This window comes from Humulus lupulus, chromosome 2 (assembly GCF_963169125.1).
Source record: "Humulus lupulus chromosome 2, drHumLupu1.1, whole genome shotgun sequence".
In the NCBI taxonomy this organism is placed as follows: domain Eukaryota; kingdom Viridiplantae; phylum Streptophyta; class Magnoliopsida; order Rosales; family Cannabaceae; genus Humulus; species Humulus lupulus.
Window position 1 is genome coordinate 54,848,674 of NC_084794.1, and position 16,890 is coordinate 54,865,563.

The 16,890-nt window shown below is 28.0% G+C and overlaps 1 protein-coding gene across 1 annotated transcript; it reads right to left on the bottom strand.

The window, feature by feature from the left end:
- Positions 1-123: 123 nt before the first annotated feature.
- Positions 124-11,848, bottom strand: LOC133817838 (truncated transcription factor CAULIFLOWER A-like). Its single transcript, XM_062250456.1, has 8 exons — positions 11,185-11,848; positions 5,371-5,452; positions 4,947-5,017; positions 3,565-3,664; positions 1,527-1,568; positions 924-965; positions 692-825; positions 124-545 (listed from the first exon to the last, which is right to left on the bottom strand). The coding sequence occupies exons 1-8, from the start codon at positions 11,367-11,369 to the stop codon at positions 428-430; spliced, it is 774 nt and encodes a 257-aa protein (XP_062106440.1). The 5' UTR covers positions 11,370-11,848; the 3' UTR covers positions 124-427.
- Between the last annotated feature and the right edge of the window lie 5,042 nt (positions 11,849-16,890).

The window sequence follows — 16,890 nt, forward strand, 5'->3', positions numbered from 1 at the left end:
ACAACTTTATTTTGTGTTTTGAGAGAAAATAGAAGTAGGAAAGTCCACTAATTGTAAATTTTAAGTAGCAAAGTAGATTATTTTTGGATAATTTTTTAACATTCAACGTGGATACAGTTGATGTATAGAGAAAACAATTGTAAATTTTCATTGCAAATAATTAATGTACTAAGACAGCACAAACTAGGTGTCAGGTTTCTCAGAACTTAAAGTTGCTCTAGTAGCATTCATTAGTTAGCAAATGCCCACTTGTTACAATTAAGCCTAAAACTTCCCTCAATAGGCTGTCAAAGACATGAGTCAATTTACAATCTATTTCTTTGATTTCTTGGCCTTATAGTAAAAAAAAGTTTATTGAACATGTTTTTATCATTATATTTCAATGGAACTTCATCAGCCTGCTAAGTGGGGAGGAAACCCCAAAAGTTTATTTTTCCAGATGTTGAAGCATCCATGGCGGCATTCGAGTGGTGATGGTGGTAGGCTGCTCATGAGCTTGACTTTCATTGTTTTCTTCTGTAAGTACTCTTTCCTGGAAAGCCTCACTGCACCATTTATATATATATATATATATATATACATATACATCCATTACCTTTATTAGCTTTAGCTCAAACTAACCAAAGTTCATTAAAATTTAAGGATATATATATTTATATATCTATGTGCTTATTGTATTGAGAAATAGTACCCGATAGTTAAAGGAAGCGACCGTGGTCTTGGAGGTGGAGCCAGAAGCAAGAAAGTGGACGAGTTTGGAGAGTTAATATTGGCTTGCTGATTCAAGTTTGTGCTGTCAACTAGTCTCTTCTCATTCTCCTTAAGCTGTTCAATTTAGATATCTTAGTAAGAGATGTATATATAAGACCAGCTACAAAATATTTGAGCAGCTAGCACATATTGTTAAAACAAATTTAATATACCTGATTTGTTATCAAGTTGTTGCGATCTTGTAATGTCTTTGCCTGTCAGAAGCTAAGAATGTGAGCTCACTTACTAAACATCCCCCACTTTTGGCCAAGTTACACAAAATATATATATATATATATATCTATATTTATATATCAACAGTCCCTAATTGAAAACTAATAAGAAAAGGTCGTTTTATTCATGATGTTTTATAACTGAGAAGATACTGTTCTTCTGGATTATATCAACTTCTATCATCAGTTACTCTTCTGTTTAGGTAGGTGAAGAAACCAGCAAGGTATGTTTTTTACTTCTCATTATTGCATACTAGGAGTTTTCTTGGTAACACTACTTTTGTTTTGAAACTCAAATTAATGATGAAATTCTACTTTACATATATATTACTCTTAAAAACAAAGCAGATATTCATCAAAGCTATCTCTCACTATACGACCAGTACAATATTATTTGATCAGCTTACTGAACTCATTCATCCTGGTTGTTTTATTTTATTGAATTCTAAATACGATACATACCGAAGACTTTCATCCGTCGTACGTACTATATAGTCCTTTAAATAATGGCATCTCAAATGATAAACATATTCATGTACATACCTTCTTCTGCAAATCTGAAAGGCTTTCATTCATGATTTGGTTCTGCAAATTTAAAAGCAATTGATTGGACTCTTGCACCATTCTAGCACCAAAATCATGTATACATACATAAATAAATATATTATATATATAGACAAATGATAGTAAATGGCAAAAAATAATGACATCAAGAAGTTAATGTACTCATTTTAAAAATTGTAGAGAAATGATATTTTTTTATATTGTTGATTACCTAAATTGCCCTTATCATATAAGTCTCTCATTTGCATCTCATTAAAGTGATACCCATAATAAACGACATATCATTTTTAGGATGATAATTAATAAATGTCCATTATTTTTAAGTTAGAGAAAAAGATTATTTTTTCAAAATTTTAATTTGATTATATATTTATTTTTCTAATTTTTTCTTTTCTATCATTTATTTAGAAGCATATAACTTTAATATATTGTTATATGTATATTGGTTTTGTTCAGTGAGTTTTTATTTTAAAGTTATATTGATTTTTTCGTTTCTTATGGATGTGGGTATATTATTTATCATTTTTTTTCTATGATATTTAGTTTCTATTTTGTAGAACATAATGGCAGTATATAATTTTATATCATAGTATATATATTTTAATGGTAGTATATAATTTTGTTAGCATAGTATATACATTTTTTCGTAATAATTTTGTAAGTTTTGTTGGTATATTATTTTTCAACTCAGTATATGTATTTTGTGATATGATATATCATTGTTTTTTAGATAATATTTAGGTTTTATCTTGTTATATGTACGTAATGGTCATATATTATTTTGTTAACATGGTATATACATTTTTTTTAGTAATATTTTTTTTTTCATTTTTAAGTGTTGGTATATATTGTTTTCCAACTTAGTATATATGTTTTTTTTGTGGTATGATATATAATATTTTTTAGATGATATTTAGTTTATATCTTGTTACATATATAATACAATCTTTTTAATGGTGGTATATAATTTTGTTAGCATGATAAATATATTTTTTGAGTAATAATTTACCAATTTTATTTTTGTTAAATATAGTGTATATAATTTTATTATCATGGTATATTGATTTTTTTTTCAATATACAATACTATGGTACATATGATATATATGTTTAATAGCATAATATATCTATTTGGTGTACTATGATATATCAAATTAATATACTATGCTAGTAAACTTATATATCATAAACTTTTTTTTTTAGAAAAAAACAATATGAAATAACAATACGAAATTTGATATATTATATCATAAACAATACATATACCGTGTTAACAACAGTTAAAAAAAAACATGTAATCTTTATATAATATTAATCATACAACTTTGGTATACCATCCCACAAAAAACATATACACTAGATGAAAAACGATCGATATACCAACAACCCATAAAAAAATGAAAAAAAAAACTAATTAAAAAAAACTAATATACATATACCATAATATTAAAATATTTATAATGGAATAGTATCAATGTAATTTGCTAAAAGACATATTTGGTGATATGTAATATTAAGAAGGTGGTTAGACTATTTTATTACAAAATTGAAATCATGGACATTTACTTACTTTCACATACGATTGAGGGTCATTTTGCACAAAATCCCTATATTAGTTACATTTAGTATTTTCAGAATATGGATAAGTTGCAACTTTATGTAGTTACATGAGAGATCTCCGACAAATTTTCATTTGATTTTTCTGAATATTATTTAGGATGCCGAAATTATGATTTCGCCTAGTATAAATATCAAAACAAGCACACATGCAACAAGCCATTGGAATCTTGATTTCGACTTCCTAAATTATTCAAATTTTTTTAAAAATTTGTAGAAAATCTCTTGTAAACACATTATACACGGTCATGTAAAAAAAAAATTGAAATACAACTTATGAGTATACTAAAAAACATATAGGTAACCATCACTACTATAAGAATACACTATATGTATTTATAGTACAGAAACATGACATGTAACTAGTATTAATAATTATAAGCTCATATGATTTTACGTACCTTTCTTGTTCGTATGCGCTTAAGACCTACATCGATTTGTTGTTCTATATTTTGAAGTTCTCTCATGCTCAAAGGATCTAGATCTTCTCCCATACAGTTCCTAAATACATAAATTAAAAAGGTATGAATCCTTTTTTAATTATAATAAAATACAAATATCAATCACCTGCAGATATATATATATATATATGTATAATTGCATTTATATTTAGTTATCTTTATAGGTTTGAACGGCGCGTAGTTAAAAATATAAAGCAATAAGTGATTTCTTTCCCATCTATACATTGTCCTGGGATAATTAATTTTAACAAATCTCTCACATAATTAGTAAAATTGAGAATAGATATATTAAGGGCCTATTTGGCATTGCTTTCTGTTTTTTGTTTTCAAAATTTTGTTCTCAGAAATGAGAACAGAAAACTGTTTTTGTAGTTTTAAAAAAACAAGAGGTGTTTGGTTAATGTTTTCTAAAAACAATTTTTTTAGTTATTTTTTTTAAATCTTAAATAAAAAATTAACAAATATATTTACAAAGAGAAAAATACTTTAAAAGTTTGTAATAAATAATGAGATAAAATAATTTAAAAGAAAAAATAATGAAAAATAAGAAGTGAGAAAGTTAGGAAAGAAAATTTGAGAACAATAGAAAACAATTTTTTGTTGTTCTCAAAATTTTCTGTTTTTTGTAACTTTATTTTTAAAAATTGTTTTCTGAAAACAACGCCAAACACTCCAATTTGTTTTCAAAAAACAGTTTTTAGCTTTTAAAAACAAAAAACTATTTTTTAGTTAAGGTGCCAAACACACTCTAAGTTTTTTTTTATTTATTATTACTTCTTTCTCAATCAATTTTCCATCACAAATAAACAAATAATAAACTTGCCCTTAACATTATTACTTGTGCCAAAATTAATTTTGACGAAAAAGTATATGCACCATTTCCAGCTCGGTCCAAATAGAAACTATATTAACAAGTACTTATTAAGTTATCAGTAATTGAATTATTATGTGAGTATTATTAAGAAATATTTTATGTAAGATGAATGATTTATTACATATTTTATTTTAAATTAAAATATATAAGATATAAAATTAGATTGCACTTTTTAAGCCAGTGGTTGGCCATAGTAATACTCTTGTAGATCTTATGTGTTGTTATTTTGTTTGGTGAGAAACATGAATTTAGCGCACATGCGTCTGAAAAATTAATGATTACAGAGGTGGCAGCAAAGTTTTCCTGTTGATTGAGTTCAAATGGTCATTAAACATGTGAGAACATGCAGAGAGAGAGACACAAGGGAAGGGCGTAGCATTAAGTATTGATGTTGTTTACTCTCTCTCTCTCTCTCTCTCAGATGAAGGCAGAGGCAGTACGTACGTACCTAAGGTTCCTTTGCAATACTTCAACTCTGCTCATCAGCTTTGGGAATTCCAACGTCCACCTACTACTGTCCTGCACACCATTCGTTTCATTTATTACTCATAATTATATGCAATGTATACAACATCCATATGTACGTACATCCCTCCTCCATCTTCATCTATATACATATTTACAACAAAATTCTTAAACTAATTAATATTAAAATCTCCCTATATTTATATATATATATGCGATTAATAAGCTACATATAAAAATAAGAATGGGATACTACAAATCGATATCCGAATATTTCTGTATAGCTTCTTAATTTAATTTGGATTGAGAAGGTAAAATGTATTTGAAGTTTAAATCTCTATTATAGTAATAAGTTGCAGACTTGTAGAATATATGTGTATATATATATATATATCAACTATAAAAACCTGTGATTCAGAAAGAGTAGGAGCAGCTTGTTGCTTTTGTGCATTAGAGTATCTTTCGTAACGTTCCAGGATCTCCTCCATGCTTCACAAGAAGATAAAAGATCGAGTTTAATCTCAATGTTCAAAGTCCATTCGTACTAAAGCTTATATATTATAAACACATATATGTTTGTAAAACTATACATAGAAAAAGACTATATACTGATCATGTATATAATTAAACAGAATCAAATGTGCCTAACTAGTTAAAGGATCCCAGCACAACTTTGTAACTCATCAACTTATGAATTTAGGCCACTTTTAATTCTCGGACAAAATGCGCAAAGCTGGAATATATATGGTAGGGGCATTAACTGGTAGGGTGTTTCTATCTTCGTAAGTAAAAAAGTTATAACCTAATTTTTATTTATACGACGATGTACGTGATAATACCAATTTTTAAAAAATTTAGAATAATTTAAAGTGGCAAAATCAAGATTTAAACCGTCTATTTTACATGCATATAAAAAAAATCAAGCACACGTATAATTTACTGTTTGAACTCTAATTTTGACACAATTTCTAAAAAATTAGTGAGAAGATATAACTAAAATATACACCGTCATATAAAAAAATTTAAGTTACAATTTCTCTGTAGTGTCAAAACAAAATAGCTCATACCAGCACTAGGAGAAAAATAATGTCCCTGCCAAAGAATACATATGTTATACACATTACATTTATGTGAATACTATATAGTTATCAAAGAGACAAGGGAGAAAAGAGTCTCAAAACCTAAGAAAATGGGGTCATATCCCGAGTGATGGAACTAGGAATTTTTGTTTATTAGTGGCTTTAGGATAAAATATACATATATAAATAGGTATCTACAAAAATATTATCATCTTATATTTTTAGTAATTATATGTATTTTTGTGGAGCTTTTATCACTATTTAGTGAATAATTATTAAATTAAAAGCATAATATATATTTTTTAAATTTACTAGAAAGAGATCTTTTATATATAATGCCTACATACAATCAATAATATTTAGAAAATTTTGTCATATATAGTGGTGGAACCACATTTTTGTAGTTATAATTAAAATATATATAATAGCAATTCCACCCTGATGATCTCATGAAATCATGCTGATCGAAAAACATGATCCATATCTTCAACCTTATATGACCTCATAAGATACAGGAGGAGTATGATCTCATCTCATGACATGAAGCTTACAACAACCTCAAATGAATGCACGAAGCTAAGATCGAGAGGAGCATTATGAAGTTGAGAGACCACCTCATAAGATGAAAGTTGAGTGAGAAGCATGATAGCAAACCTCAACCTCATGAAATTGAGTGAAGATCATGATGAAAATGATCAAGGAGGTTGATACAATATAAGATTTTAAGACACTGGAGTATATACTTATTATGTCATTTTACCACGTCGGTTACTAAGTTAACCGATGTCTATTATTACGAGTCTTGGGAAAACATAATAAGTCGAATTTAATATTAGGAGCATTTAATTTTTAGGATGTCAAATCCTTCACTCTATCCATTTACTCAAATTTATCTTCTTCTCAAATTTATCTTCTCTCTTCTCTCTTAAATGCGCAAGTGAGATGCTTGGTCTTTTGACAATCTTCTTTCTCTTCTATCTGATTTTGTACGCGACAGTGACAAGCTCCAATTTGAATTTCAAAATCGTGTGAAGAAGTGTTTCAATATAGATAATTTTGTTAGAAACAAGTTTTGAAAGAAGAAGGAATGGTAAAAAGTATGAGATATTCCATCTAAAAGTTAATTGGTGATAAGAAAAATAACAGTGTTTTCACATACACTCTATGTGGAATACTCTAACAACTTAAGCATAATGAATTTGAATGAGAAGCGTGACAATGAACTCTATCTCATAATCTCATGAAGTTGAGATTTTGACCTCAACCTCATGAAGCTGAGCCAGAAGTATCATATATAGCAAACTTGACCTTATGAAACTGAGCGAGGAGTATAGTAGCAAGTGAGAAAGAGATGGTGAAAATTAATGCCATGTCTTGCGGAAGTTCCATATGAAAGAAGAAAATTGGTTAATTTAGAGGTCTCAAAAAATTAACTCTCATGTGTTATCTAATAAGCGTCATGAGTCACCCATCATCTTTAATGCACATGAGAATTATTAATTGACTATAAAGTGGTAGTTTCAGTCTTCATTATTATTTCTTCTTTTAGATATGAATTTCTATATATATTTATTGCAATGATATATATTAATTTGACTCCTAGCAGACAATCTCCCACGTGCCTTTTGTATTTTGTTTGGTAGTACAACGTGATAGCATTATAAATTTAATTTTTTTTATAAAAAAAAAAAGAGAAACAAAAGATATGGAATGAGTTAATTATTTTGCAAATGATAAAGTATGAGAAAAAAAAAAGTGTAGAGATGTAAAATTATATCGAGAAATTAGGTATTCCACAATCGTAACAAATTATCACATTAAGTAAATTAGTTGGTTGGAATTAGTCTTTTCAATCTACTTTCTAATTATATAATCAAAATACACACAATAAAGTTATTCAATCAAATCCTATCATTGTTCCAAACATGATCTCTTAGTAGTTTTATAAAATTTCTATCATAGTCTCCATTAATCTAATACACCTTTATACTAATAAACTTCTTATTGTATGTCACATTAATTAACCCTAAAATCTATCCAACTGCACGGTTTGGTACAAAGGATAAAACTTCCATTGTTGGTTCTTATCTCTATCATTTATAATAAGAACCACTAACATAACACCAATCAATTTGATTAACAAACTAGAGAGTCAATTATATTAAGAGTGATCACTAACGTCAATCAGTTTCATTAACAATTAAAGAGTCAGCATAAAACTTCATTAATGGTTGTCTCGCCTATTAATTCAATTAATAAGAGCCACTAATCATAATACAAGTAATTTGATTAAAATTTAGAGATAAATACTAAATACACACACTCATGACTCTCTCTCTTTGCCATTATTCACATCTCCTAATTGACAACTTGTTCATGTACGGTGACTTGACAACTTATCAATGTGTTGACTTCATGAACAGACAATTAATGTCAACGCTTACCATCACTTATTTTCACATTAATTAGTCATACATTAAGTAGGTAGTATTAATTAGTCACACTTAGAACTTAAGAATAAACATATATATACAGCAAATATTACTATCCTTATCAATATATAATAATATGCATAGTCTATATATGTATGCAAGTAACTCACTATATATGCGGACATATAAATATATATTATATGTAAATTTATATTACTTTTATTAAAAAAGAGGTAATAACCTGGCTAGCAATATAACAAGTAATATTGGACCCAAATTTAAATAATGATCCATCATACTTCACACAAAGGATAATTATGTGGCCTCACTGAAAAAAGTTTATGTGATATTATCTAACTAATAATGCATCGGATAATAAGCAAACATGATGTAATAATTCAATTTTTGCTTAACTAATAAAAATAACTATTTGATTTTTTTTAGCAAGAAATTATTTGACTAAATTCATTAAAAATTAGAGCATAAATTTTGGACAGCACTCTTGATTCTCTCTAGTTAAATGCACATATTTGCATATATATATATATATAAATAGAAATCTAGATACAAATCTTACCTAGTGATAGTGAAGAATATCTATATCTAGCTAAAATTTCTGAATACCACAAGTTGTAAAGGTTACTTGATTATTACTTACTAAAAAATTGATGATTCCATCAGCATCAAGTAAGTTATAAATTTTTTTATTGTAACATGTAACGAATTCTCAAAAAAAACAAAAATGTAGTTTTATAAATTTATTGAAGCAATTGTCATTAATTTATAATGCCTGTGAGCTGGTTTTGACATTGAAGTGAATACCACATTATATTGGTTATATATATATATATTTTAAAAATATATACATCTATATTTAAAGGAGTGAAGCTTTAGAAACCGATTCAAATATATTTCATTTGATTGGTTATGGAAATTAATTCGGGTAGATGGACAATAAATATACGACAAGGGAAAAGTACCTAATGATCAACTTAACCAGACCAACTTTAAACAAGATTCATCATTTCACATAGTAATATATAAGGCTATAAGCTTATATCATTTTGCTTTTAATAACATATCGAAGTAATCTTTGCTATAGATTGGCTCCAATTATAGCTGCTTTCCTTTTGTTTCTTCACTAGTTATTACTACTTTAGAAACATATAACATTGTTTTAGAAAAAGAAATGATAGAATATAATGAAGTATAAAATGGGAACAAGACCACACAACTCAAACCACAACGAAACAAGAACATCGATCAAGAGCATTAATTACTAATCATGCATTGCTCCAAGTATTTGTTGTAGTTATATATATACTCTCTACATTCCTAATGTAAGGAATTTAATTTGCTGATTAATAATATATATTTACATGTGCTGCTAATGTACCATATGATTACATATACGTAAACACAAGTTTTATATGTGGCAACGTACCTGAATTAAGCAGTCACCGAAAGTACTGACTAATCAAAACACACACATACTATATATATATATATATGAGCAGTGGGAAAACTCGTTTCATGCAATAATCGATAGTCATTTTTCATATATATATATATATTGCCAAAAGCAGCATCACATTTAAAACCAGATAAAGTCTTATAAATAGTTGGTACAGAATCATATATATATATTATAATATGTATAAAGCCATATGTAAGTGGAGAGATCCAACTTCTGTATAACGTATTTGACCATTTTTTTGCTCAACCTTTTTCATCATATTGCAGCACTTTCGACAACTTATATAACATTAGAGATTTCCCCTTCCCCGTGTGCACTACCAACAATTAATATACACAAATGTATACTAGGTTCTAAAACCAAGCAATATATATAAATATATATATATATATATATTATATGAGAAAACTCCATGCCCCATGAGACCATGACACGTAGCTCAAGGATTCTCACCAGAGTCCGACACCTGGATCTAAGAAGCTATGAAAGTAGGGAATGGTGGTACTACTAGTCTAGCTATTTCAAATAAAATATATAATTAGCTATTCCTTAATTTTTTTGTTTGTTTCGTCGGAATGGGACTATTTCAATATAAATATATATATATATATGTATATATTGTACTAGTACATGGTCACTTTCAAATTTTTCACAGAAGATTTTTCACACTTCAGAAATGACCAATAACTGCAGTAAATATAGCTTTTGTTAAGCGTACCTATCTCAACACGTACGTACGAAGAAAGATGAAAAAGAAAAAAAAATCAACTAATAACATTTTTATCTTTATTATTTGATGTGATTATCATTCATTTGTTGGCGAAAATTCTTAAAACTCTTAAAAGATATGTAGTTAGTTCATACACAACATTTTATACATACAGAAAAAAAAACATATAGACACACACAGGGAAAGATCACGGTGTTTTTAGACTGTAGGACAACATGACTGACAGATTTGAGCAAAAATTGATAATTTTTGTTTTTGTTTGCTTAATGCTGGGGCCAAACAGTCAAAATAAAATATAATATGCAGTTTACGAAAAAAAAAAAAATGTATACATAGTTATTTCTGATCAAATTAGAAAAGGAAACCAACCATATACAACCATGTATATTTATATTTCTTTTTTCTGTAAGCATAATATACAGGTACATATACTAATAAGTATAAATAATGTTAAGGTAAACTAAGAGAAAAATGAAGTATATACAATGGGGTGTGGGGGATACCTGGAGTCAGAAGAAAACTCAAAGAGCTTTCCTTTGGTGGAGAAAACAATCAAAGCGACATCTGCATCACAAAGCACAGAGATCTCATGAGCTTTCTTCAACAATCCCGACCGTCGCTTTGAGAACGTTACTTGTCTGCTGATCTTGTTCTCGATCCGCTTCATCTCAACCCTACCTCTTCCCATTTCTCTTTTTTTTTTTTAATTTTCAAAACCCAGAGAAGGAATAAGAAAAATGAACAGTCTCAGTCAGAAAAACCCTAAGGCGAAGGAGAAGTAAGCATACGAAAAAGATGGGACTAAAAGAGAAAGAGAAAGTAGTTGTATATGCTTAGAGTTTGGATGAGTAGATGTAGGGGGTAATTGAGGAAGTAGTTGTTTATTGGGGGGGGGGGGGGGGGGGGTGGGATTTTCGGAGAGGAAGAAACTAAAAAAAAAAAAAAAAAGGAGAGAATTGTAAGAGAAGAGAAGGATAAAAGAAAGGAAGAGGAGCTCCAGAGTACTCAGAAAGGAGGAACTTTTTATAGAATGCGAAATATGGGTATGGGTGTGGGTGTGGGTGTGGGTGTGGTAAATATATGCCTCAATTTGAGCCACAGATTTACAGGCCTTCCGTACGGGGGATCTCGTCATATGAGACTGAGAGAGACTTAATTTGAGCAGTGAAACAAATAAAAGGAGAAAAACGAGAGACAAATAAAAAGCTAGCTTTCCGCGCGGGACCAGATTGGGGACGCCGCTACCTCCCTCTCGGCCCCTTTCTTTCTTTTCAATCCATTATTATTATTATTATTATTATTATTATTATTATTATTATTATTATGTACTACTCATAACTTATTATTTATTTCTTCTAATATTTCCTCAATTGTTTTTAATAATATCACTGCCTCTGGCTACCTATACTATGTTTCTTTTTCTTCCCACCCATTAATTTTTCCATAACTAACTTTCATGAAAATACTTGTAAGGTTAGTACCCCAGAGAGACAATTAAACATTCCTTAGTTTAGTTTACATCGATATATCTAATTATTATTTATATGTATGAATAATTATATGAATTTGGGGATGAGTTTGTTTCTCATAATTAGAGTAGCAATATACTATGAATTTTTGTTCTTACTCTAAAGATTTTGTTGATATTTTAGTTTTCAAATTTATTTTAGTTATGTTTCTCATTAATACATATACATTCTGTCTTTATATGGGTTTGGTGTATGTATAACTATACCTTTCTTCTAGCTGAAAAAAAAACTATACCCTTTTTCTTACTTTCAATAAATAAATTTATAAAATTAAAATTTTCCAGTTCTTCTATTTAATAAAAATAAAATAAGCATTATGTATATGAGTTAGTATTATTTATTCTGATCAATTTGGTAGTTGGTGATTTTTTTTTTATTAAATATGTCAACTCAAACATCTAACATTTATTAAAGACAAGATATACAATTTTTTTTATTTTATTTATGAAAGTATAACCACCATATATGTGTGTATATATGTATTTTGCTTGAGACAACTTTATAAGCTCTATAAAATTGTTAAGTGATTATGTGTATCTGTGTGTGTCAACATATATTGTGACCAAATTGTTAGCTAGCATTTTCTTGAGACAACTTTATAAGCTATATAAGTACAGAGCCTTGTAAACTACAGTGGAACCTGACAAATATACATATATAGATACCACAGACACACATATGATATTAAATCAAATTATTGCTATTTTGGACAAGGCATATAGGATCCGAGTCATCAAATTGTGGATTGTATACCTTCATTTGGAAATTGAAGATAACCTTCGTTATAAGTTAATTTCAAATCATGGCAAGAAAATCTATGTATAGTATATATTTGTACCCGAATTTATGTGGGAACACACACATATATATATGTGTGTGTTGGTTAATTAATATTCCGAGCTAGCATGATTGTTGTAACTTAATTAAGGAGTATCGGATCTTTGGGAAGCTTTTTCTTCATCTTCTTCTTTTATATTTATTTATTTATTTCTATTATTGTCGAATATTTTATGTTTGAAGATTCTCAACCTTGCTAATTGCGTCTTCTAAGATAAACTTAAATATAAGCCAAATTCTAATTCCATATTCCTTAAAAAAATTATTGTATTAGTTCAAAGTTTATTCAGGAAATATATTGGCATCTATATATGTATAGCATCAATTTATCATGTCTGACACGACCCGTGCTCTCGGTGATCAAGTACTCTCTGGTTTGGTGTGAATTGTAAACGAATGGTATATTGGATATAGGCAAAAACAGAGATAGAGAATCACAACCGGCGCACATATCATAATTAAAGACAGACTAACCACACAATAATTTCGAATTAAGGCCTTAGGGGATCTAACCATTACTATATATAGAGAGGTCCAAACACCATCCCTATATATATATATATATATATACATATATCATATATTTATACATGTGTGTAATGTAAACCCCACAAGTTGGTTCGTAGTTCCTTATTGGAACAAAGAAAAAGAATTCAGGAAAAGATATTGGTGATAGGTCTGAATGGAGGTATCTTGTTCCCAGTCTGTAACAAGAGACTTTTATATATAATACATATGAAAATTAATACGATACAATGTGGTCCATAAATATTGTTTTGAAACGTTGGACTGCAAATTATAATATATATTTTTTATTTTGGGTAAATGGTATAATATATTATTCTGTTGGTTAGTGGGATTTGCTAATTTACTATATTATTTAAGGTACGGACTTAAAAATTCTGATGAAAGCGATCCCATTAGAACTCACACATTTCCCTTTATGTGGAAAATTTTGCATCTCCAAGTGCTTAAACCTAAGAAGAATTAATGCTGGGGGACCATGTAAGCAACGAGCCCCAATGGGACTATAAATTACATATACCTATTTAAATATATAAAACAACAAATCCTTTATAAAGCATTAACTTTATCTGTACGAATTATAGGGCCATGGGGACGGGACCATCATGTACTAAACACAAACACATACCTTAAAAACAAAGATAAAGTTAGTTTTATATATGCATATATTTTTATGAAATGGATATATATATATGTATATATATATATTTATACAGTATAACGATATAAAAAATATAAGTAAATAAAGTCTCTAATCTTTTTTCTTTTATTTTTATAATTCTTGGTGGCTGTGCATAGGGTGGTACCATTTTCTCCATAAGTTTTAGAGACATGCTTCCTGAATCACGCTGATATATATATCCTTCATATTGAACAATATTAGATTCCAGCACTACTGCTCCTTGTGCTGAAATTGTGGGATTTTTTTCCCCAAAATTCTACATAAGATCAACAAAGAGCCAATGAAATAAACCCAACTTATTTAGTTTATTAATCTACAATAATATGAGGTATAGTACAAAAATTGTAACCCCTACATTTCTGACGATTTCTTAATTAATAGAAAAAAGGGGTAATTAATTGAGGGGTTATTTACATTTAGATTATTATATATCACTGGTTTTAAAACTAATAGAATAGGGTGGGGGACCATTAATATGCCATTTACATGAATCAAAACCAAATTGTGTAATTAAGTTTTTAGGCAGAGATGGAGATTCTCTATTTCTCTTTGATCCCATGTGGATATTTTTTCTTTACTTAAATATCAGGCTGTTAATAAAGATGGTAGGGGGAAGAAGAAAAGAATAACATAAGCATTCTTAACTAATATGTATATTTGAGTACTTTAATTTCATTGGTTCTAGTAGTTCAAATCATCGTATTAACAACAGGAACACCAGCAACATGTAAGTAAAGAAACATCTACGTATCAATATTTAAGTACGTAATTAATAATGATTTAAGCTCTAAAAAGGAAAAAAAAATAATTACTCCATTGGCGAGACGTAAATAGAAAGGGGCTTATTAACCAAATCTGATGTTGATTTAATAGATCTAACTTATCGGTCGATTTGTTATATAATCACTCCCAATTAAAGCAAAGATTCCAAAGCAATAAGGGTGCATTAAAATAACAAAAGTAAATGGCAAAATCTAAATAAACGATCACTTTTTCTTTGCTTTTTTAGATTTCAAAAAATCAAAAGATGTTTGAATATTTTGCAAGAATAAAGTTACGATTTAGTGTTGCTATTTGACACCTTAAGGTGCATCACATGAGGTGGTACCCTATGATTAGTTAGCGATATCCCATAATATTTATTAAATTCAAATAAGTAGGACCGATATTAGATTACACCAATAGTGATATGCCAACTAATTGTGGTGTTGGGCTAGTGTTGCCCCTTATCAATTCTCTTTCACTTATTGTACCATATTTAATATAATGACGTGTCATGTGTTAATTGGTAAGCTAAAATATGATTTAATATTCTTACATTGCATTGCTAATAATGCATGCATCATGCATTCATCTTTTCAACATTTTATAACGTGCCAATGCATACTGATCAAATGGATATTTGAAAAGTACGATATAGCATTGGATTTAATTAGATCAACTTTATTTTTTGAAGTAATTACAGAGTTTTTTTTAATTAAGCTAACATTTTAATTAATCTCCTTATTATTGAATAATTTGATTCCATTAATTAATAAATAATTTAGACTAATTATATCATATCTCATCCAATTTGCACACACATATAATATATGCATATAAATTAATAAAATAAGTAATTACATATATATTTCGATCTAAGTTATATATATGTTCTCCTAAATTGTTGTCGATAAATAATCGACTCAGTAATTTTTATTTTTAATCCAATCTAATACTATCCAACTTACCAACCAACCCCACAAAAAAAATTATCAACTAACCAAATGAGGTTTAAAGAGAATTAAGAAAACTGTACTATATTGGGTTATTTATATAATTATTTCTTTTTGCATGAAAACTAAATGAAACATGCCTAACTTATATAGAACGGATATATAGAAATATATAGGTGACTTTACAATTATATACCAGTATAATAAAATAACTACAAATTTGTTATAAGAAAAATAATATACCAAATTATATAACTAATTCATATCCTAAATCATTCATTATTAATAACATATTCCTAAAATATTTAACACTCATTAAAACAATTATTAAATGTAGTAATAAAATATTCTTTATAATCATTTTTAAAGTAGAAATACGTTATCACATTATAAAATATACAAGCTAATTATATATTATAGTATGATATTAAGTAGTTTTAAATTGCATATTATACACAACAACATTTAAGAGACACCAATTAGTTTCAAATTACATATGACTCCAATAGATATCATACTCATAACAAATTATTTTGGATACCAATTAGTACCGAATTGCATAAGATACCAACAAGTATCATATTATATACTAGCTGATCATAACAAATTATTTTGGATACTAACTAGTACCAAAATACATAACAATTAATACACAATTGCATATGTTACCAATAAGTATTTGATTGCATATTAGCTCATAACAAGTTATTTTTGATACCAATTAGTACCAAATTATACATGATATCAATAAGTATATTTGATTGTATACTAACTTGTATATGATATATCCAATGAGTAGTTAAATATGGTAGCATATATTATTAGATAAGATACTAAATAGTAAATTTTTTATAAGATACAAACAAATTCTATAGGATACTAAATAGTATTATTTTATTAATTGTGTAGTAGTATAGTACA